General features: G+C 38.5%; 1 protein-coding gene across 1 annotated transcript in view; it reads right to left on the bottom strand.

Annotated features, from left to right (window-relative positions):
• shank3a (SH3 and multiple ankyrin repeat domains 3a) overlaps window positions 1-24069 on the bottom strand; it is a 159180-nt gene that overhangs the window by 39365 nt on the left and 95746 nt on the right. Inside the window, exon 13 of the mRNA XM_037683201.1 lies at window positions 11772-11885. Within this exon, the coding sequence (XP_037539129.1) occupies window positions 11772-11885 (114 nt within the window). The remainder of the gene's footprint in view (window positions 1-11771; window positions 11886-24069) is intronic.

Raw genomic sequence — 24069 nt, 5'->3', positions numbered from 1 at the left:
GGATTTTCTGTTCGTCACAGAATCTTGGATTTCTGATGGTGAGTCCAGCACCTTGGTGGAACTACTTCCTCCGGACTGTGTATGTTTCAATGCCCCGCGGCCATCAGGTCGGCGCGGGGGGGGATTATTAACAGTTTTTAAAGCAAACTTTGCGTGTAAACAGTTGTCCATCCCGGTGTCCCGCGCCAGCTTCGAGCTGAGCGCCTTTGAACTTGGACACTCTCCTCCGGTCTTGTGTGCGCTCATCTACCGCCCACCTCGTTCTAAGGACTTCATAAATGAATTCTCTGACTTTTTGGCTGATATCACACAGAGATACACTCACTTTTTGCTTATTGGTGACTTTAATTTGCATGTGTGTTGTCAGGAGAAGCCCTTAGTGAAGGACTTTTTAGATTTATTGGACTCTTTTGGCTTAGCTCAGCAGGTGAGCGGCCCCACCCAAGAACACGGTCACACGCTGGACCTCGTTTTAACACGCGATGTCTCTGTTTCTAATTTGAAAATCGGTGACAATGTTTTTTCAGATCACATGCCTGTATTGTTTGACTTCACCCCCCCTTGTCATACTGCTAAGACGCGCGTTCCTGCACGTACGCGTTCCATTAACCGTTTCACTGCTGCTCGTTTTAATGAAGGTTTTAATTCTGAGAGGATCGAACAGTTCCCAGTGTCTCTTACCACTGAGGAGCTAACCTCTCAGTTCAACTCTGCCTGTTTAAATGTTCTGGACCGTGTTGCTCCTCTTAAAACCAGAAAAATGAAACTTAAATCAGAGCCTTGGCTGAATGACGTCACGCGAGCCGTTAGGCGGCAGTGTCGCAGAGCTGAACGAAGGTGGAGGAAGGACAGGCTCCAGGTGTCTTCAAATGTTAAGGGAGAGTTGGCGTCACTATCAGAAAACCGTTAAAGCTGCCAAATGTAAATTCTTTTCTGATTTAATTGTCTCCAACTCCCACAACCCCCGAGTTCTTTTCTCCACCCTGAACTCAGTTCTACACCTCAGTGAGCCTTCACCTCTGGAAGCCTCAACTGAGCTGTGTGAGAACTTCCTCCATTTCTTTTTAGAAAAAGTGGCAAACACCCGGGCACTCATTTCTCCACCAGCTCATGATCTGTCCATCCCATCTCAGTGTGTGGCTGTGTTTGACCACTTTGAGCCCATCTCTCTGTCCTCTCTGGAGCAGGTAATGTGCAGCATGAAGCCATCTGGTTCCCCCTTTGATGTGGTCCCCCCTCGACTACTAAAGGAAGTTTTTCCTACCCTGGGTCCTTTTATCCTCGCTATTCTGAATAGCAGTTTATCCTCAGGTGTGGTGCCAAAGACTTTTAAACATGCTGCTGTCCAGCCCCTCCTGAAAAAACCTAACCTTGACCCCTCAGTCATGTCCAACTTCCGGCCTGTCTCCAGACTCCCATTCACCTCTAAACTACTGGAAAAAATTGTCGAGTCTCAGTTGAAACAGTTTTTGGGGGATCACGCTATCCTTGAGTTATTCCAATCTGGCTTCAAATCTCTCCATAGCACTGAAACTGCTCTACTGAAGGTTTTTAATGACATTTTCATATCCACAGACGCAGGTGATTCTGTGCTGCTTGTCCTATTGGACCTTACATCTGCTTTTGACACCATCGACCACAATATCCTCATTTCTAGACTGGAGCAGTGGGTGGGCATCACAGGGTCAGCCCTTAAATGGTTTGGGTCCTACCTCTCTGACAGAACCTTCTGTGTCAATATCAAAGATTTTAGTTCGGCATCGACCGCACTCCAGTGGGGGGTACCGCAGGGGTCCATCCTCGGTCCCCTTCTCTTTTCTTTATACCTGCTGCCACTAGGTGCTATCTTCCGCAAACACGACATACCCTTTCATTTCTATGCCGATGATTGCCAAATTTACTTCCCCCTGAGGCACAGAGGCACACGCTCTATTCAGCCTCTTCTTGACTGCCTGGCTGACATCCGGGACTGGATGGCTTTAAACTTCTTAAGCTTCAATGAGAAGAAGACTGAAGTCATGCTGTTCCATCCCAGTGGCTCACTCATGAACTATGACATTGACCTATTCTCTCTAGCCCCGCTAGAGAAACAAAAGGTGACTAATCTGGGGGTGATAATGGACCCGTCCTTAAAACTCAACAGTCACGTAAACATGATGGTCAAATCCTGTTTTTTTCAGCTGAGACGGCTGTCTAAGCTGAAGCCTATTCTCAACAAAAAGAACCTCGAGACAGTGATCCACGCCTTCATAACAGCTAGGCTTGATTACTGCAATTAATTTCTGTTTGGAATCAGTCAGTCCTCCATTGCTCGTCTACAGCTGGTCCAAAATGCTGCAGCCCGATTTTTAACTGGTACAGGCTATAGAGAGCACATCACGCCAGTTTTGGCCTCCCTGCACTGGCTACCCATTCACCTTCGGATCCATTTCAAAATTCTCATGTATGTTTTTAAATCACTGAACAGTTCCGCCCCATCCTATCTCACTGATCTTCTGCAGCCATATGTCCCACCGCGCTCTCTGAGGTCAGCAGACCAGATGCTTCTCTCAGTCCCAGAAACCCGTCGTAAGCTCAGAGGTGACAGGGCTTTCTCTGTTGCAGGTCCACGACTGTGGAATTAGTTGCCACTGAGTGTCCGGCAGGCTCCCACACTCTCAGTCTTTAAGTCTCGCTTGAAGACCCACTTCTATTCGCTTGCCTTTAACACGGTGTGATTTGTTTTGGTCCGGTCTGTTCTCTACTCTGTTGGCCATTTTAGTTAGCTTCTGCTGCTATTTGTATCTGTATTTCTATTTTATGTTTTCCTGTCTGCTGTGCATGTTTGGTTCTTTTGTACAGCACTTTGGTTGGCCTTGTTGCTGTTTTAAGTGCTATATAAATAAATTGGTATGGTATGGTATGGTAATATTCTAACTCAACAAATAAGTCTGTGATTAGCTGACAATTTGAGGAAAAATCTTACCATAAAATAGAGCCTTCCACGTATGACTAAGCACTAATGCTTCACAATAGATGAATCATCTGATTGGTATGTAGAAGGCAGTTAGGAGCATACAATAACTACTGAGCGTGTCAGAATGATGTCATGACCATTCCATTAAATGTTCAACTAGCAGCTGCACTATTCGTAACAAAACATCTTTAAACAGGGTCTATGGATGTCCAAAATATTGAATGGAATGTATTTACAGGCCCACAAAACTCCACAGTCCCTTCAACTGAGCGACAAATATACAAACATGTTTTTAGGGATTAAATCAGCACATCAGACTAAGCACATAAATACGGACAGAGCTGGCTCAGACACCAGGAGCTTTGGAGTGCAACCTGAAAGCAATGAGACTTTATTTTTTAACCATGATTTACACCATGATTTACAGATCCAGGGAAAGAGCAGCAAACCATACTCCATGTACAGATCATTTGACTGACAGTCACCTGCAGCTGACGATTACAACTATCTATGCAACATGACTTGTTCACACCTCAGAAAAAATAAACATTTCACTGAAGATAAAGGAACAGAGCAGTTGTTTTACAGGGTTAATTTGAAGCTGGTATTCAAAATCCAACATTTTTCAGTCAGGTCATCTGGACAGTTTCTTTTATTGTGCTGAAACATTTCACCTTCGATCCAGAAGGCTTCATCAGTCAAGGAAACACAACACAAAACTGATTCTTCCCCCAACAGCTTACTCCAAAGTGGAACAAACCAGTTATGTTGGTGCTAAGATGGTCTCTTTGGCACACCCCGTCCTCCATTGCCAGCCCTCTTCCTTGTTGACAGTCGTGTCAAACTGGTTGGTCCAGATGACTTGACTGAAAAATGTTGGATTGCATACCTGGATTATTGAGCATGGACTTTGTTGGTATTCAAAATGTTGCAAAATGTTCTTTATTTTCCCACAACTGCTTTTGTAAATTTTCATTGTTATTTTTCTTTCAGCTACTCTCTTCTGCAGACATTGCCAAAGTGACTGCATGAACAATTTGGCATTTGCTTTTATGCCAGATGCCTGTAGCCTCAAGGTTACAAGACCCTGGCACTGCCCACTGGGATGCTGCGCCCCTATGTTGTGAATTTTTATTAATTGCATTAAATAGATAAGGTTTAAATTCTCAATTTAATTGGTTCAAATTTTTATTGCTCAGTGGCAATTCTACCCTTAGCAGGTAATGAAAATCATATTTATAATGAATTATAAAGTTTACATTTGACAGAATTGAGGTAAGCCTCTTGGTCTGGCTCAAACCTGGTCTCACTTTATTTAATACAACTGTATATGCTCTATTCTGAAAAATAATGTTTTTTTTTTTTTAAGTGAGCCAGACCAATAAATGTAAAACTTTGCAATAATGTATCAAAAGTTAGGAATATAAAAATAAAAGATGTTACATTAAACTTTTCACTTAGCAAATTAAAAGTGTGGTGGTTTGGTGTAAAAACTGTCTGTTTAGCTTAATCAGGTATGAAATGTTCTGGCAATCTGAGTTTATTTTGAACATTTCATCAAAGCAGCCTTGGCTGCCTCAGAGGAGTTGACGGAGGAGAGAACGTGCTCAAGAAACCATCTTATCACCATCAACCTGGTTGGCCCACTATGTGAGTGCACTACCTATGGGACTGAGTTTGTTATGGCTCCTCGGACTGATGAAGTCTTCTGGATGTAAGACGAAATGTTTCAACAAAAAGAAACCGTCCAGAGGACCTGCCTTAACTTTGTTGGATTTTTTAAAATCTGGATTATTGAGCATGAACTTTGATATTTCATCAACGTGCTTTTTTTCCCTTTTTGACCAAATTTAGACAAATTTTAGACTTGGTGTTAAGAGGTTATTTTGGTGTCTTTTCAACAAAACATATTTAGTTCACCGTTTGTGATTCAAGTGCCAATAAAACATGCACTTTCTTGAGCTGAGAAGCTGCTGGCAGAACACAAGGTCCCCAAAATGAGATTGAGCTCATAACACAGATATATTGTTACGTTTTCTTTTGCTGCTGCTGTCAGTGCCAACAACAGGACAAGACAGCCCAGCGAGCGCCTGTAACATGATGAGCAAATCACAATAAGCTCAGTAACGACACTGCTGGGCTCAGCAGAAAGAACCCCTTCAAATGCACTTTCTTTTTAGGCGCATTAGTGCAGCCACCACATATTGTAAAGTCTTCATTTTTAATGACTCTGTGCACTTCTGCACAATCCACTGATATCTACCTTTTTCCAAGTGAAAGGGGGCATCCTAAAGTGTGTGATGTTGAAATTCTACTCACGGTACAGTGGATTCTCCCATGAGAGTATGTTAGATTTGCTGTTCAACAAACTGAGAACACGCATAAGCTGCGTGCCAGACAAGAGGTTAAACATATCACCATACAAGTGAGATGGTGTCTTACATCCAGCCACAAGAAGGACACCCAAAGTTGAGAATCCCACAGACTCAGCAGCCAAAATCATGCACAAAGTATCATGCAAATTTGTCTGCTTGGACAAATCAAAAATATAATTGTCTGTCAGCAATCTGAGTTATGTTTCGGATTTGAAGACTGAATTTAATCTCAGTGTGTGACACATCAATCTAATCCTTTTTTCTTTCTGAACAAAAACATCCAAGGGAATAGCTACAAAAAAAAAAAAAATCCTCTGGCACAATGCCTCCCATCTTCAGAGAGGATAAATTGTGCTCTGTAGAAGTCGTTCCAGCAAAAAACTGGAAGTCTGTAACTCTGGCAAAAGTTAAACACTCATAGATTGGAGAGGACACAAAATATGAAATTGCACTTTTGTCCTCCTTGTCATTGTTTTCTCCAGATCCAGACTGACATGCTGCCTGTCTTCTACATCACTCTTCATGTAGTCAGAACTCACTGAAATGTGGATTTTAAAATTTATTTTTGGGTTTTGAGGCCAGGCCACTAATACTCAGATGTGAAGATGCAAAACAGAGACTGGCACAGATCAGCAGTGTTCACAAGGTCCTTCACCAAACCTGCAGGCTTCTCTTCCACACATGTGATGCAATGGGTGGTGATGGGGGGTCTTTCCCATGAAACTGCCATTTTGAAAACATTTTCAGTCTTTCATCTTGCTGTGCCCACAACTCCTCTGTATAAAATGCAGGATGCAATAACACTACTGAACACCTGCCAAATGGCCTCAACGTTCATGCTCATGTGTCGGTCCACCACAGCAAAACAAACATTTTTTTAACTAAAGATATTTTCCTGGTAAAACTGGGATCAAAATCCCTGACATTCAGTGAGCCCTTGTCAATCATGATTAAACAAACAGCTGAAGAAAGCAGCAGTGTTTAATGTAGAGGAGTAGGTACATACAAATTGGTGAGACCCCCAGTGTGTGCCAGTCATATCATTTTACTTGTTAAATCATTTCCCTCAATATAGATTGCATGGTAGAAAATTAGCTGAGAATAAGGCTAAGAATATCCACTTTTCAGATTGCTGAATGTGACTATTTCCATAAAGTGTCCCGTTTGTTGCACAAACCGTCCAAACATATCCAAGAAGTCTTGTAATAAAGTACAATACTACAAAAAAGAAACACCAGTTCATTAAAGTAAATACTACTATGGTAAACTGAAGGTGTAATTGTGCAATAAACATGTAATAGCATTCGGTATCAGTATTTTCAGCATTTTCTTTTTGTATTACTGTTCAAATAAACCCCTATATGAGAAATACCTACTGCGTCTGCATCTTGGACATGTGAAAGCTACAAAAGGAAAAATCTTAATAGGAACACAGTTGTGACCAGTTGACCTTTTGTATGATCCGTCTGCAATCCGCTGCACCATCTCCCTCTCACTGCTCATCTCTCTTTGCTACCCTCCCCTTTAAAAGACCCTGTTCATGTCTGTGCCGGCTGCTGCTGCAACATTCATGCTTAAGCATTCTGAGGGAGTGCAGACACACTCCAAAACTTCTTAATGGGCAGGCTAAAAATAGCTCAGGCTGGATCTGACTGGGCTGATTCAGGCAGCTGTGAGTCATTCAATTGTGCCATTATGAAGAAAGAGCAAGAGAATAAGCCTGAACATAAATACATATTTGCACTTTTTTTAACAAAGTGCCCATTAAAAAATGTTTGGAAAAGTGTTGCTTTTCCTTTAGATAAAACAATGAATTTAATAATGCTGTGAGAGGTTGCAATGCTCTTTGAGAACATTCAACACTGCAGGACACCCTCCAAAAAAGGGCTTTGGAAATGACGCAGGGCAGGTTATTTGTATTACTGTGGGTTTTTTTTAAACTAGAAAACAAACAAGGGTCATGGTTTTCCCGCTGGAGGGCTGAAACATCCCAACAGATTGTAAAAAAGAGATTAACAGTGACACTGCAGAAAATGACTGGCATGACAATTTGTTTGCATCATTAGATAAGGAAGAGCAGTTAATAGTCACATCATTATCCCCTCTGTTGCTGCGAGTAAACATCGACTATTAGCCCCAAGAAAGAGGCCAGCAGCATGTGTGCTGTGTGCACATGTGACAGAGACTGAGCAAAGTGGGAGAAAATATTCAGCTTCATTTTTGTGTGACTATTAAACGTTCTTCTTCTTGTCTCCGTGTTATTGTTTATTAACTTTAAACATCAAATGGTTTATCATTAAAATGCGGACACATCACTCCCCACAGCCACATATCAGCACTTTACCATCACTCATTGCAGCCTTAATGGAATCAATCAATACTCTCTGTTGTTTGCCCTTCTTTTTGTTATCAGTTGCTCGTGTTGTCTTTGTTGCACGTCGCTTTATTTTTTTTTTGTCTTTAGCTGCTACAATTTGCCCTTGTGTCCCATCACCCCTCCTTCTCTGTCCCCAAGCATTGGCTGAAGATGAACTGCTGGTTGTGGGCAGCTCTGGCTGTGCTGAGGGAGAGAGGAGCAGAGCGGTGACAGATAAGAGCCAGAAGAATCAGAGATAGTTTAAACTGCCTCTTTCACATGGCCACCTGCTTCCGTTCACTGTCTTTTTCATTTTCTGTCCCTCTGACTGAAACTACTTTTATTCTGCCCTCCCACTCCCCCGCAATTTTTCATCACTGCTCTTTCAAACCTGGCAGAGAAGAGACGGAGGCAGGGACAGATAAAGAGATACCACTTTCAGAGTCATGGCTCATGATGATGTGCAGTGGTGGAGAGAAACTGAGAGACAGTGGGAACGAGAGTGAACACTTAATAGTATTTGGGTTACCTAATTGTGGAGCATGCCGTCTTTCCTGCTTCACTACGCTGAGACACATTGCCCTCACTGTCAGTAACGTCTCAATGGCTGACTCCAGATAAACAACTCTCTGTGTGTGTGTGTCCCAGTGAAAATGTTTTTGTGTAATCCTGTGATGCACTAATGTTGCATCTCTCCTGATAAATATCAGGATGAGATTAGTTTGAATTAATTATTTAGATTATTACAAAATATGTATTTAAGAAGGATGTATTTTATTCAATAATATATAATGTGGTTTAAATTATAATTCACATAAATGCAAGAAAAAAAAACGGTGTCTGGGAGGATGGATAAGGACAGTTGGAGCACTTTTTAAACAAACAAAAAAACGATATATGAGAGTTCAAGTTTTCAGGATTTATGATTGAGTTGAACATCAGTATCAAACCCCCATCCTGTCCTTCCTCTCTCCTTTCTTCCCTCTCTTCCTCAAAGACATGCCTCACCATCTCTACTCTGCTGTCTCTTAGAGTATACTACACCATTTGTCTCCCTGGCTATCTGGCCCTTTCTTTCCTACCTTTCCCTATTTTTTTCCTCACAATGCATTTAAATTGGGTCTTTAGATATTCCAGCTGTTCTCATCTCTTTACACCTAGTTTCAGGTAACCTCAATCCCTCAACAATGTTTCGAACTAGGAAAAGGACTCAGCTGCCTCAGAAATATGCCAACGGAGGCATCTGACAAATAAGAAACAAGGAGGATATTTATGACAAAAACATGTCCTTGTCCTTTTTCAAATATATGTATGTGCTGCAGTGCTACAATCCCACGAGATGGCCAGATGGTTTCCATGATGTTTCTTTATGATGCTCTGTGGAGTTTAGTGCCACACGCATTGTTGCCCTTGAAACCACACCAAACAAAATGTGCCATCTGTTAGTAAAATTACTGTTTAAGCTGGAATATGGCCACATGAATCTGATTTATCCCCAATTGTTTACAAAAGTTACAATGTTTACAATAATTTCTGCTACCATAGCATGAATTATCTGGTTATCATGGTAGGAAAGAGTATTTCACAGATGGTAGGGATCATCATCAGTGCCTGAATGTTTTTTTTTTTTTAGTGTTGTTATTCTTAGTTAAGCTCTTTCTGTGTACATGCTTAATGTAGACAGCATCAAACCTTAGTGCAGCAGCAATTATCTTTTAAAGAGATGGTTCAAAGCAACATTAGTCTTTACAAATATCAGAGTATTTCTCCAGATATGTGCAACTGTGGCATCCTTCACTTCAAGGATTAAACATCAAAAACAAAAGCAACCATAAAATATCCTAAAATAAAAACACAAAAATGCATTTTGTCCTCTGCTTTTCAGACCAAAATTATAAACAAATATTTTATGCAAACTTTTAGTGACTGAAGAATGTTTGTAATGTCTCATAGCTACAGTCTCACTAAACTTTTGCTTAGTATTTTTAAAATTAAGTTTTAGTGTGAATCAAAGAAAGGAATGCCATGGAAGAAATGGCACAAGTATTTATGTTGTAACAAGATAAAAAAAAAAAAATCTGTAAATGTTATACGCCTAATCTAAACTTTGTGGTTATGACAGGTTATTTTTTACCTATTAGAACAAAAACTGTACTACAAAAAACGTTTACTGATAGTTTTTAGGATTTGACTTTTAAATTATATTGCAGGATCATTGACTTTTGACATAACTTGGCTATACAGTACCCTGCCTCTTGTACAATGATTGCTGGAGATAAAATATCAGGATGGAGTATCACCTTACCCTTAAGTTTACAGTCACAAAAAAATGCAACTTTTTTTAATGTAGAAAACTTCTATCATGGGGACAAGTGGTTGTTTGCTGGTGAATCCTATGAAAAATGTTCCCTAATTGTCCACATGTTCTTAACTTTTGTTAAACTAACCAATCTTTCTGGTGTACCTGCATTGAATTAGGTTTTAATGAAGTGCCCCTAAAAGCCCAGTGGAAACAGGACAGCATGGAAGGCAAATGTCAACAAATGAAGCAGGAAGAAAGTGATTAGTGGACTTTTCAATGTTGGTATTTAATGTCAAATGTTATGCATTTGTGAAAACATTTTTATTGGCAAACAACATGTATTTTAACATAAAAACGCTGAGTATAGTAGTTGGAATATTGTGACGAAGCCACATAATTTAGGATAGAAAACAAACATTCAATTAAAAAGTCACTTAAAATGTTAAACTTTTTTATTTTCTTTTTGCATTTTTAAAACTTAAAACTTTGGTTTTTGAAACAAAAACTACATAATTAAACAGATAATTGAAATGAATATAAATCGTTTCTATATATATTTACTTAAAAGCTCAAGTAAAGAAAAAGAGACATGTTTTTGTTGTTTTCAGTTTTAGACCAGTTTCACACTGCTGCATCATCCTTGTTGATTGGCACGTGTGTATTTTAGGCAGTACGACAAACAAAGAGCAGGTACTGGCTCATATTTGTTGGCTCTGAATGGTAGCTTGGTGGTGTTATATCTAATATATTTGTATGTGAGAAGACACAGCTGTCATTGAAAGGAGTGGAGCTATTTTTTTTTTTTTGTTTGTTTGTTGCTGTAGCAGCACAGTAGTACTTTATGTATTAAATCAGGTTGATGAAGAGGAGAAATGTTTATTGAGCTTCACTGGCTTCTGCAACATTTTAAGGTAAAACATTTATAAAAACAAGTATTCTCAAGAAACCCCTTTAAAACAGAATTTAGAAATGAAAGAGCCATTTTTGAATCAGATTGGAAAATATTAATTTTATGGGACATAAAAAACCTGTAATAATATATCTCAGCTACTATAGAAAAAAAAATCAGAAAATGGATTATTTTGCCTATAAAATAGCAAAGGCTGAGCTGTCAATGCAAACTTGTTGCATTTAAAACTGTGTGCACATTTCAAAATAAAATAAAATGTTTGTTTTCATACATACATAGCAAACAACTTTTTAAAATATATCTAAATCAAATAAAAAAAATAACAGACATGTTTTGGTTACTTGTGTTTGCATTATTTTTATGAGCAAGACTGAAAAGAGGAGGAAAACAGAGATGAAAGGTCTAACTGACGTATAAATTGATAAATAATTTACATAAAGATACAACTTAATATGTCAATGTAGTTTTCATGTTCAAGTGATTTGAAACTGATTTGTTCAAGATTTCTGAGGTTGTCTTTGCACTTTTGTTATTAATAAATCTCTCGCTTCTTGCCTTTATCTTGAAATCAGTGTTTGTATTTTTAGACTGTTAGTGATGTTTGTTGCAGAGCTACTCTGCTGCCACATGTGGTTTATTGAAAAGATGGAAAACTAAAACTATTAAAAATATATCAGTGCTGTTTTATTTTAGGTTACCCTTTTAACATCTGGAGAAAAAGGAAAGAAACCTACATGAAAACGTCACAACTATAGACTTACAACAAGAGGTAAACTCTTCTTAACAAGCACTGGTACAAAATGTCATAAGCTCCAAGTTTGATGGACCATGTCTTTTTAAGCTGTGTGTGAATAAACGTCCAGAAGTCTTACCAAGCCTTGGGTCAAACTGTCTCATCTGAACTTCTTCCACGCAGTCTGCAGGGAACCAGCCCGTCCTCCCTTTGACCGTGCCTTCCCAGAAACCTCCTTCACCTATACTTAGCACTGTCAAAAAGAGAAAGAAGAGTTGGTTTAGGTCACATTACCATAACAAACTGCCATGTCTTTACTGTGATGACGGAGAAACAGCAGCGTGATGGTGGATCACCCAAAAGCAGAGAAAAATTCAGCATTTTCTGAGTTTATAGCTAAAATTTTTGAAAGTGCACAATGGGAAAGGGAACAACAAACAAGGCAATATTTTTATTTCACAGCTCTACAAATTTTACAGCGGAAACATATCGAAAGGGGAAAAAAACACGTGCCATATAAACACGTCTGTGTTTTCAAAAGTAAAAAAATAAATAAATAAAAATAAATGGAAAGACAAGCAGACTTGAGCGTGAAAGTGTGGGGATTTATGAAAGAAAGATGGTGAAACAGAGCAAGAGGGTGGGAAAGAGAAAGAAGGCTCCCTTCTAACTTCCGCCGTGATAATTAGAGATGAATGTATAGTTGATATTGATCTTCCCTGCAGGGCTGAGCCAGCACGCTAATTTCTACAGCACTCATCTATTATCCCAGCAAGCTAACAGACACACCCGTACACACACACACAGACTCCTCAGAGATCACCAGCTGGAACTGAGGCTTTGCCTGAGTGAGCCCTTCTTCCACACTGGTTGCTAGGATACGCCAGTACGATGTTGCAGCCGCCAGACAGCCAGCTAAATGATGTACTCTACTTCCTCCAACTATATTCCACTCTGGCACAGGGACATGTCATGATGATGTAACCTGAGGCTCAATGAGAGACGGCCAGCTGGACCTCATCTGACAAGGCATGACTATAAACGTTCAAAGGCCCTTCATTCACAATATTCTTTGGCATTTTTCTAAAATACATCATTTTAAAGCCACGTGGGCCTACATCAGACACCCCCTAAAATTCAGAATCATCTACATCCTGTTCACTAGCCAAATGGAGCATTGTGTGATGAGTCAAATTCAAACCACTGGGATAATTAGGTTTACAACAATGCTCACAAAACAGGAATACTACTGTTTTTATGGCCTGTTGTTTTTAATCCTATGCATGCCGTAAACCTATTAACTAACTGATGGCTAACATGCAAAGGGCTACATGATATTGCAACATTTTGGGCTTTTTGCTATTTTTAACATTTGACACCAGTTTACTTTGATGCTGCAAAACAGTATCACTACTGCAAAATACTTGGAATTTGCTGTGTATGCTTATTATTTTGATAAATGTTGATTTTTAATTGCATACCCAGATAAACCAAGTCATAACTTCTTTCTTGGCCGGACATACAGATGCTTGCAAAAGAAAATCTAGTGGCTCTTATTGACTTCCAATAATAAAAAGGTTAAAAAACATTCTTGAACTGACCCCTTCTCTCATTTCAGTTTAGCACTTAGCAACTTTATTTGTATCATAAGAGGACTTCATAAATTTCCATGGCTAAACTATTCCTCATCTGTCTGTTTGATACACAAGCTGTTTATCTCCAGTCTCCTCTGTGTTTTTAATGATTTTTCATTCACTCCCTTGGTCCCCCTCTGCATCAGACTGACTTGTCTATAGTGTAGTGGGGTTCTAACAGTAGACACGATCCCAGTGCTCCCTGTTCCTCATGGGCAAGAAAGAAAGAAAAGGTGAATGTTCTGATTGATTTTTAAGGGCTAGTCTTGTTTAGATCATTCACTTCCACACATCCCCCAGTTCTAATTTATTCTTGTTCCCTGACACTAACACCTGCCAGCACAGATGTCACTACCCACGGAGTATTTCTAAACCCACAAATAAGCGCTCTTAAGCTGTTGATAACCTGAAGTCTTCCTTGATGATATAAGAACATTCAATTTCCAAACTATCACCTGCTGGACACTATTAAATCTAAAATAGTGGAAAAAAGTATGCAAGCAAATTTGCAACAGCTTTCTAACACACATAAACACCATTCAAAGTGTTTTTTGGTTTGTTTTTACAAGATACATAGTAATATCTACACAAATTATTGCTTATTTATATTTGGTACAAATACAACACCATGTATGTTGACTTTAATACTGCACAAAATGTATCCACGTAGAAAAAAACACAACCAAGCAGGAGTAAGTACTTCCTGCCATCCTGCTTTGTTGCTTGCCAGCATGGGTGTGACATTTGTTCTTGTAAGTCAGATGCAAGTTCAAAGGTCACACAACCAACATGATTCAACTCCAGCAGAGCAGATCTGAGCAGGATGATGTACAATATGTGTGCTGTGCTCATATTCACAAACACTACTTGGCATAGTGTCATGTGGCAGGCCACAGCTGTAGTTGGCACTCATGAGATCATATGTTCAGGCAATGGTCAAACTCCCCAAAATGCCAAAACAAGTGTAATTTCATTGCTGTATGCCATGTTCAGGTGAATTGATTAAATAATAAAAGTGTTCTGCATTTAATGAATGGCTTTCAATCAATTCCAGCTAAATTACAGTTTATTATTTATGCCAGTTAACACCTCAGTTGGACAAGAGCTTTTACAGCACAGTCAGCCTCAATGAGCCTGAATCAACCCCACAGCTGAAGAAGATTGAAAAAACTGGCACGGTTTCACACACAAAGTCAAACACAATATTACACACGTGATTTTGTGAAATAATAAATAAATGAAGCGATAAAATAATTTATGAAATATAAAGAAATGAAAGATGACTCAAGTCTTTTTGACCAGTAAGCCATATGTTATTTGAAAATATCTTATTTTAAAGTTATATTTATTACAAGTCGTGACAGTCTTTTTTATATTAGCTCCAAAAGCATATGTCATGCAACAAATCAAGTAACCACTAATAAAGGGAAATTGGTAGCATGATGTTTTAAACAAAAACAGATTCATCCCAAAGGTAGCAGAAAGATAAAAAGTGGCCAAATCAAATTAATATATTCTGCAAACATTAAGAAGTATAACATTTAAGTATTTTCAACATTAAATGAAACCTCTTTCCAACACCCAGCAAAGAGGAAAACATAATATATATATATAATTTTCCAAAAGAAAAAAGTCAATTTGAGAGTGTAAAACCTTTGTAGGTATCAATGATAGAAAAGAACGAGTACATTTCAAAAAGGATTTTCCAAACACACCCGTTCTGTAAAATGAGAATCTACACTGGGCTGAGAACGGTCCATGATCTCAAGCACACATCATCACCAGTGAAACATGTGAACGCTCTGTGACGCATGCACATGCAATTAGATCCAAATAATTTTTATTAACTGATGATGTGTCAGATGGCTAAACAGTTGGACACAGTGTAAAATGTTGATACATTCTGTTCAATGTCAGCCACAGGCATCAAACTGTGTGTGAACTGTGACTCACATTACAGAAAGCCAATACCCCAACAAACGTTGAAACAGACTTTCAAGTTAAAAACTGGCAATGATCAAGACAATAGCCTCATCAAGCTGCTATAAAGTAGCTAAATGTAAAAATAGGGAAAAGTTTTAGCAAAACATCACAGAGAAAACCCATTCTTCTGGGATGCCTTTCTAGCAAAATAAAAAAAAATCTTGAGTGTTTTAAGATCATTTTTGATCTTCATCCACCATAAGCAAATCCTATTTTTACGTAGCGCTCTTTCTGTCCGTTCATCCCTTATCCACTTTCCCCTCTGGGTCATGAGGAAACTGAGCCAATCTCCAGCTGGACAGTAGGCGGGGTACACCCTGGACAGGTTGCAAGACCATCACAGAGTCAAACAACCAGTGATATGCTCGCTCACACCGAGTAACAATTTAGAGTTACCAATGATCTTTAACATGCAGGTTTTTTAGTCAGTGGGAGGAAACCCATGTATCAGGACAAAACCTGTGCATGAACGAGGAGAACATGGAAACTCCGCACAGAAAGACCCAGAAGCAAACCTGCAACCTTCTTGCTGTGAGGTGACAACTCTAACACCTGCAGTACCACCCGTAAATGCAGAGCCTTCATTCTTAACAATTACCTCCCATTTTCTCCTAATAAACAAATTATAAAAACAAAAGACATGATCTTGTGTGGGAGGAGCACTTGATTTGTTACATTATAGCAAATAAAACATGATTTTGTGTTCAGACTGACAGCATGTTCACCCAGTTGGCTGATTAACATCTCAGTGGGCTATTATTAGAAACAAAACAAGCAAATTGTAAGTTACGATCCAAAAGAAAGGCAACATCACTGAACTTTTCAGAAAACGATACCAAGCAGAAAAACATGACTGAACAAGGCTTTGAATTTGGCACTGCCAAAAAGAGATTACAATAAACTAAAGACAGACACAAGCTGAAAATACAGAAATGTTCTAGCAGACAGTGACTCCTTCGTAACATATCAAGAAGTCAGCAGTCTGCTGAGACCTCCAGTACAGTGTTGCTCTTAGTGTGTGTGTGTTGCCCTTGGTTCAGTCAGTCACGACTCCAGGTTTAAAAATAGCATCAGTGAGGATGCAGAGCTATTTATACTCTTCACACGCCCTGCCTGCATGCTTCAATGCACCCCTGTATGAGTGCGCATTTCTGTTCGCATGTGTCTGACGAGAGCAGGAGCTCATTTTATTCATTGCATTACTTTGTTCCAGTGCTTTAAGCTGAGTCATTCATTTAGTTTTCTTTCTCCCATAGCTTTTGATTCCACTTACACCACATAGAGCAAACAACACAACCTACATCCACACTCAGACACACACACACACACACACACTTTTATGGGTAACTGTCTGTGGATAAGACAGCTGATGAGGAGGAGTAGCAGACTTTACAAAACCTGCACAACTTATTATTTCCCAACAATAGCTGATCCATTAAACTCCTTTATTTGTCTGCAAACAAACAATAAAAATGCATGTGGGCTGAAAACAGCTGATGGCATTTAGTCTTTTAGAAACAACAGCACTGTGACGAGATTTATAACCATTAGTATTTCAACATATTATTGAATAGTTTGTCCAATATTTTTTATTGCTAAATAAAATAAAGTGGAACTCTTTCACTAGTTTCTATTTGCCAAAAACCTTATTGAAATTGTCTGACAACCCATTTTCTGCAGACATATTCTACTACATTATGAGTTTATATTAAATAAAATAATCTATTTTAAGCGATGACAGCAATCAGTAGACGCACTGAGAACATTTTCAAACTGTTGATAGTTTTCCCCGACCTTGTTAAATTGACCAGAAGCTTTCTGATGAAACTTTTACATTTTTTGTCAACATTGTGTTGCTGCTCCCTGCTGTTCACTTTATGAGCGGTGCTCAACTACACAACTTTTTCACAGTCTCACAATACAGTAAATCACTGATGTTGGGAAGTGGGATTAACAAAAGCAAAAACAAAATTTGAGTGATTTTAAAGGTTAAATGGAGGCTTTTTCAAGGTTAAATGAGCTAAGACGTACTTTGGACACAGGGATTTAAACTGACTTTGGATCATTTTTATGTTTACAGATGGCACAAATAAAGATTTAATCAAAAACTAACCATTAGGGAAAAACATTTGAGAAGACAACAACAACTTGGGAATGATAATGGCAGAAAAGGTTAAACCTAGGCGACATCATTTTCTGATCCAAAGCGTGATCAGACAAACAAAGCTGAACCGATGCTTGGAAATGTGTTTCCTGCACAACAGAGACATTTTAAATATATATAAAAAAAAGATGCTCTGAAGGGACATCTAAGAGAGAGAAAAAAAATGCAGAAATAAAAACATCTCATGCCAAGTAAAAATTTGTAAACACTGAACTGCTTTTCATGTAATTAATTTTATGTAATTACTTTTATTTAGACAGGTATTCTCATTGAGACAGGCAGTATCATTTACAAGAGAGACCTGTAAATAAATATCTCAACATACAGAATCAGGAATATCACTAACTTTTAGTGTAAACTTTTTCCTAGAGGGGAGATACAAAGTAAGATTTTTTTTTATAAGCACTGTGGCATCATTTTCTGTTCAAGATGAAAAATCCCCCATGAGTCCGTTTTACAAATGAGGCCTATCACTTCTGGGTGAGTTCCCACAATCCTCTGTTCTTCATTAAAAACAATAACATAATGTAACAATACTGATAGGATCTGCTTGCACAACATAAATCATTGATACTAATGTGTGTGTGTGTGTGTGTGTGGGGGGGGGGGGGCAATGCTGAGTATGTAATTTTTGAATACAGTGTAAGAACATATTTCAGCCTTCACAGCAGAGTATATGTGTGTGGTGGTGGTGGTGGTGATTTAAATCTGTGTGTGAAGGTGAGTGAGTGCATTCCAATAAGCAGAGTACAGCTATTAGATTTGGATCCCTCCAGTTTTTATTAAACCTAAGTTCAATTCAGTGTAATAGTGAGAGCAGCACTGCAACTTTACAAAGCAAGGAGCACACAAATAGAGACCCCCCACCCCCACCCCCAAGGCACAAGGCAGAGAAGACTGTATGCCACTTACAGATTTACAGCAGTGCAGCCTGGTCAAGAGAGGGTGATGCTGGGAGAAGAAATGACTCTAGCTAACATGCAGATTGAGTAATTTACGTCTAAACAAGTTATTAGGATTGAAAATGACAAGGTCAGTCTGGGTGAAGAATTCAAGTTTAATGAAAAGGATGACCGAGGATGGTGGCAAAAGGAACGGATGTGACAAGCACTTAAGCAAAGGGCACATATGGAAAAGGGCAAGTGGACTCCAGAGTAGACACAAGACTCAATCATGTACAGAGCTAATAAATAACAAGGGAGGGGGTTAGTCACAGTGCGCTGAGTCAAACTTGTACTAGTGATTTCTGTGTGCTCATCTTCACAGGACCTCCTTTGCTTAGAAGAGGGTGAGGGAGTGGTGCAGTCCCTGCCACATCAGTATTCCACAGAGACAGTGTTGGAGGAGAAGAAAGAGACAGAAAATCTGAAGATGTGTCAAGTTTCAGAAAAAAATGAAGGAAATGACAAAAGTGTTTTTTCTGAATGACATCAAAGTCAGAATAAAAAAATGAAGGAAAAAAAAAACAGACGGTAACAGCAACAAAAAGGAAAAGCAAGCCGTGTGGGAGTGTTATAGATTGTAGTAGGAGGAGGAGGAAGAGAGAAGGGAGGAAATCTCCATGGATGACTCAGAGGGATCCCTCTTCACTTCTCGTCTCATCTCCCTTTCTGCATCCCCTGCAGGCTTGAAGACAGCTAAAAGACAAACCTCATCTTTTACTTCCATTTGATTTTTGACTCCCCTCATTTGTTTGACCCGCAGGTAGAGTTAAAATAGACACATCCACAAAATAGCTCTCAGTCCTTTCAACTTCTTTTTTTTCCACCTCTGAGGAAATATCACATGGAAGGCTGGTCCTGATGGAGCAGAAACACATTAGAAGTAGCAGTGATTAAATATTTGGACGAGCGCACGACTGACAAAGTCTGATCACCTAATCCACTGACTCCAAAGAAAAGAACTAACGTTTCCCTCATTAGCGTTTATCAGTCACTGATAAGCTGTAGACCAACAAGTTGTCAGTTAATTATCAATAGATGTGAGGTAGACTGTTTGCTGTTGAGTCATTGACACATCTCATCGTTTGACTGACCGGTCAGGGTTTCACACTAATGATGGTGTTTATGCTGTAATAAATTAACATACTGTAATGAGCTGACCAGCACTGAAGCTGCAGCTTACCCAACACATTATTCCATGACAATAACGCTCACTGATGACCAAGATTGCATGTTAGTTACGTGGTTAAATAAACACGAGAATTAATTTAAGCACAATAATAAAAAGGCAGTTATTATTTGCAGCTTACTTACTGAAGAGATTAAGATTGTTTCAGAAAGTTTAACTTCAAAATCTTTACTTATTTTTTGACAAGGTATTGACAAAGTCTAAAATATACATGGAATTTTCTAAAATAATAATAATAAAAAAAAAACATACTAAAACTTACTTTTCAGTTTTATTGTGAGAAAATAGTTAAAATTATTGTCAATGCTGCTCAATAATCCAGGTAAAAATCCAACAATGTTCAGTCAGGTCATTTGGATGGTTTCCTTTTTTTTGCTGAGACGTTTCATCCTTCATCCAAAGGACTTCTTCAACCTGAGGAGACAGATTGGAGATAAACAAACTGATTTCTTGGAGTATGCCGTTTGTGGAAATCTGTTTGTTTGGTGTCTCCTCAGATTGAAGAAGTCCCTTGGATGAAGGACGAAACGTCTCTGCACAAAAAGAAACCGTCCAGATGAACTCAGTGCTGCGATGCTTGTTAATTTAGCAACAACGTACAATACAAATCATCTCAGGATTATACAAGAAATAAATTTAACACAAAAAAAAACAAAACCTGGTTAAATTCAGGGCAGCACGGTGGCGTAGTTGGTAGAGCTGCCACCTCTCAAACCTCGTGAGCAGGTAGACCGTAATCAAATCCTGGCTCGGGGGCCTTTCTGGGTGGAGTTAGCATGTTCTGTCTGTGCATGCGTGGGTTGTCTCCAGGTACTCCAGTTTCCTCCCACAGACCAAAAACATGCATGTTAGTCTGATTGGTAACTCTAAATTGTCCCTAGGTGTGAGTGAGAGAGTGAATGGTTGTTTGTCTCGTTTGTCTCTCTGTGTCCCTGTGATGGACTGGAGACCTGTCCAGGATGTCCCCCATGTCTCGCACAGTGATGGCTCGACATGGGCACCAGTGACCCCTGCGACCCGAAAAGGAAGAAGGGGTAAAGCTAATAGATGGATGGTTTAATTCAAATTTAAAGTTTATATAATCAAATTAATTTAATTGCAATTCAATTTCCTAAAAGTGGTTCTAAAATATTTGTTCAGTAAGATCTAACTTTGATGTTTTATTTGGCAACTTTTTATTTGGCCAAGACAGAAAAGTTGTTTTTCCACTTAAGAAAGTAACTGTTTTTTCTTTTCACACCTACAATTTTTGTTATATGCTGTCATAAAAACAAACTTCATTCTTGTCTGAATAATTTAAATATCAAGAAAACCTGAATACATTACATTCAACAAGAAGAGGTCAGGACGAAAGCTGTTTTCAGATTTGCTAAATGCTCATCTACCTGACACCACTATGTAAAGACATGACCTTTCTATACACATTTCACACCCAACACTGCACAGACAACTGTATCTGCACACTGCCTGTTGCGAACTAGAGTAACCAGGTCAAATTGTGTGTGTCACATTATACATGATAGAGTGATTGTTAGTAAAAAGCAAATCGCTGGTTCTGTTGAATATGTATCTGCATCAGTCAATGGCTCCTGTTTATGCAACAAGGTTCCTGTTCATGTTTATTCATACACTGATTAACTCTGCGACTGCTGTTTCTGCTGTGTCCCTAATTAGCATTTTGTGTGAGGCACCATCACAGCAAGTTAGATGTATGTAAGGCGAGCACAGCTTTTCACTTCACTGAAAGGCTAAGTGTGGGATAATCCTGTCGGCCGTGGAGCACCATATGGGGATGTTTGGAAAACAAACAAGCCGCTGAAAAAAGTGTGAGTGTGTAATCGGAGGACAGGTGGTGTGGTCAGCATGGAGCAGGTAAGTGCGTGGGCAGGACTTTGCATCCTGCTGCTACTCTGATGGGACAGCAATGTCCTTGCCTAAAGCCTGTGACCCTTTCCAGTATCAATAATGCACAAACAGCTTGGAATATTATGAATGACTAATGAGAAAATCATTTGGAAAAAATGCTTTTTGTGAGAACTTTAAAATGCTCCTGGGAATGCCTGTGCCCAAACTGTAATATCTTACAACTTTTAAAGCATTAAACAATTTTGTGTCCTGGATGTCATGATTAGATATTACTCTAAAGCAAAAACAAAACTACAGAAATTGCATTTCCTGTGAAAATTCAGTGTGAATGCTTATTGCTGAAGAACTTGCTGAACAACAGATGAAATTAGCTAAAAACATGGTGAAATGTAGTTGAAATGGAAGAACAAGCCCAAGTTAGCAGAAGAAAGCAGAAAGAACAAATATTTGCTGAGTTAGGTTTAAATAAGCAGAAATGAACACAAAAATTATAAAAATTGACAAAAAAAGCTGAAATGAGCAAAAATAGCTGAAAAGGCAGAGAAAGAAGCTGAACCTAACAGAAGAAAGTGGAATGAGCTGAAATGAGCTCATAAAATGTGGAACTAGCTGAAAAAGCTAAATTTAGCACAAAATTGCTAAAAAGTAGCTGAAAGAGCAGAAAAATCTGAAACTAGCCAAAATACGCTGAAAGGAGCATAACAAGCTGAATATAGCGAAAGAAGTTTATTGGGCTGAAAGTAGCAGAAATTACAACAAAAAACTTGAATGTATCTGAAAACAGATTAGCTAAAAATGTTGAAAAGCAGCTGAAAAGGTAGAACAAGCTTAAATTAGCATAAGAAAGCAGACATGTTTGTACAATTAAGCTGAAAGAAGCATAAATGAGAGAAAACGTTTAAATGAGTACAAAACATGGAATTAGCTGAAAATGCATACATTAGCATAAAAAGAGCTAAATAGTAGCTGGAATAGCAGAAAAAGCTGAAACTTGCAGTAATAAGCTGAAAGGAGCACAACAAGCTGAAATTAGCAGAAATAAGTTTATTGGGCTGAAAGTAGCAGAAATTACCACAAAAACTTGAATTTATCCGAAAACAGATGAAATTAGCTAAAAATGCTAAAAAGCAGCTGAAAAGGTAGAACAAGCTTAAATTAGCATAAGAAAGCAGACATGTGTGTCCAATTAAGCTGAAAGAAGTAGAAATTAGCACAAAAAAAGTGGAAATTATCTGAAAAAGCTGAAATTAGCAAAAAAAAAAAAATGCTGCTGAAAAATAGCTTAAAAGCAAACAGAAGCTTAAATTACCAGAACAAAGTGGAGAGAGCATGTTTTTCCTGAATTAGGTTGAAAACGTTTAAATGAGTACAAAAAAATGTGGAATTAGCTGAAAATGCATACATTAGCATAAAAACAGCTAAATTTGTATTATTATTAACCTTTATTTAACCAAGCAAATCCCACTGAGATCACAGATCTCTTTTGCAAGGGAGGCCTGGACCTGAAGGCAGTCTCAGATGCAGGTTTTTGGTCTGTGGGAGGAAACTGGAGCAGCCGGAGAACACCCATGCAAGCACGAGAAGAACATGCAAACTTCACACAGAAAGACCACAGGTCCAATCAGGGATTGAACCCTGGGCCTTCTTGCTGTGAGGCAACAGTGCTAACCACTAAACTGTTGTGCTGCTAAATAGCAGCTGAAATAGCAGAAAAAGCTGAAACTTGCAGCAATAAGCTGAAAGGAGCACAACAAGCTGAAATTAGCAGAAGGAAGTTTGAAAAAGTACAAAAATGTTGTAGTTTGCAGAAAGAATCTGAAAGAGCACAAAACAGCTGAAAAAAAAAAGCACAGCTGAAATTAGCTGAAAAGTGTTTAAATTTGCTCAAGGAAGCTAAAAGAAGCTGAACCAGAACAAAATGTGAAAGGAGCAGTATAAGGTTGTAAACAGATCTAAAGAATTGAAGGATGTAAAATGAGCTCAATTAATTTTCTCTGAGAACGAAAAATGGCAGAAAAGGCTAAATATTTAAAAAAGCTAAAAGTCATAGCACCCTTCTCCTGAACGAGCTGAACATTTTGATATAAGACATATTGAAATAGCTTGAAAACTGCGGGATGAGAATTGCACTGAAAAATGGAAAAAAAAAAAAAATGGAAGAAAAATGGATCACATAATAAGACGTGGGGGCCAAAAGCAAAATCATGCCCTCAACCTAGCTCAAGACAAACATAAAACAACTTCAAGTAAATTATTCCAAAACACAATTTTAGTAATGGAATTTGATGAACTTTTTTCCCCCAACATGCACTGCCACTTTATAAGTGAATTGAGTTGAATAATTTACACCAAAATACAGTATATTCTTATTTGACTAAATTAGGCCTAAATTTCTATTTGACAGGTTTTCAAAGCTAAACAACTGTGTTTATAAATGTAAATGGAGATTTGCTGTCACAAAATGAAAAGAGAGAGAGAGGAAAAAAAAAGACACTTCTAAATGTTCAGTTTTAAGCATGAGTTTAGGGCTAAAAACCTGTCAAAAGTGTCACATCTTAGGTAGTATATTTATGTTTGATATATTAACAGATTGTTTGTTCTAAATGAATATGACAAATACGCTATATATATATATATATATATATATATATATATATATA

Source organism: Nematolebias whitei, chromosome 10 (assembly GCF_014905685.2).
Source record: "Nematolebias whitei isolate Nwh7 chromosome 10, NemWhi1, whole genome shotgun sequence".
Lineage (NCBI taxonomy): Eukaryota > Metazoa > Chordata > Actinopteri > Cyprinodontiformes > Rivulidae > Nematolebias > Nematolebias whitei.
Note: the sequence above shows the minus strand (reverse complement) of the source record. Positions and strands in the feature narration are given on the sequence as shown.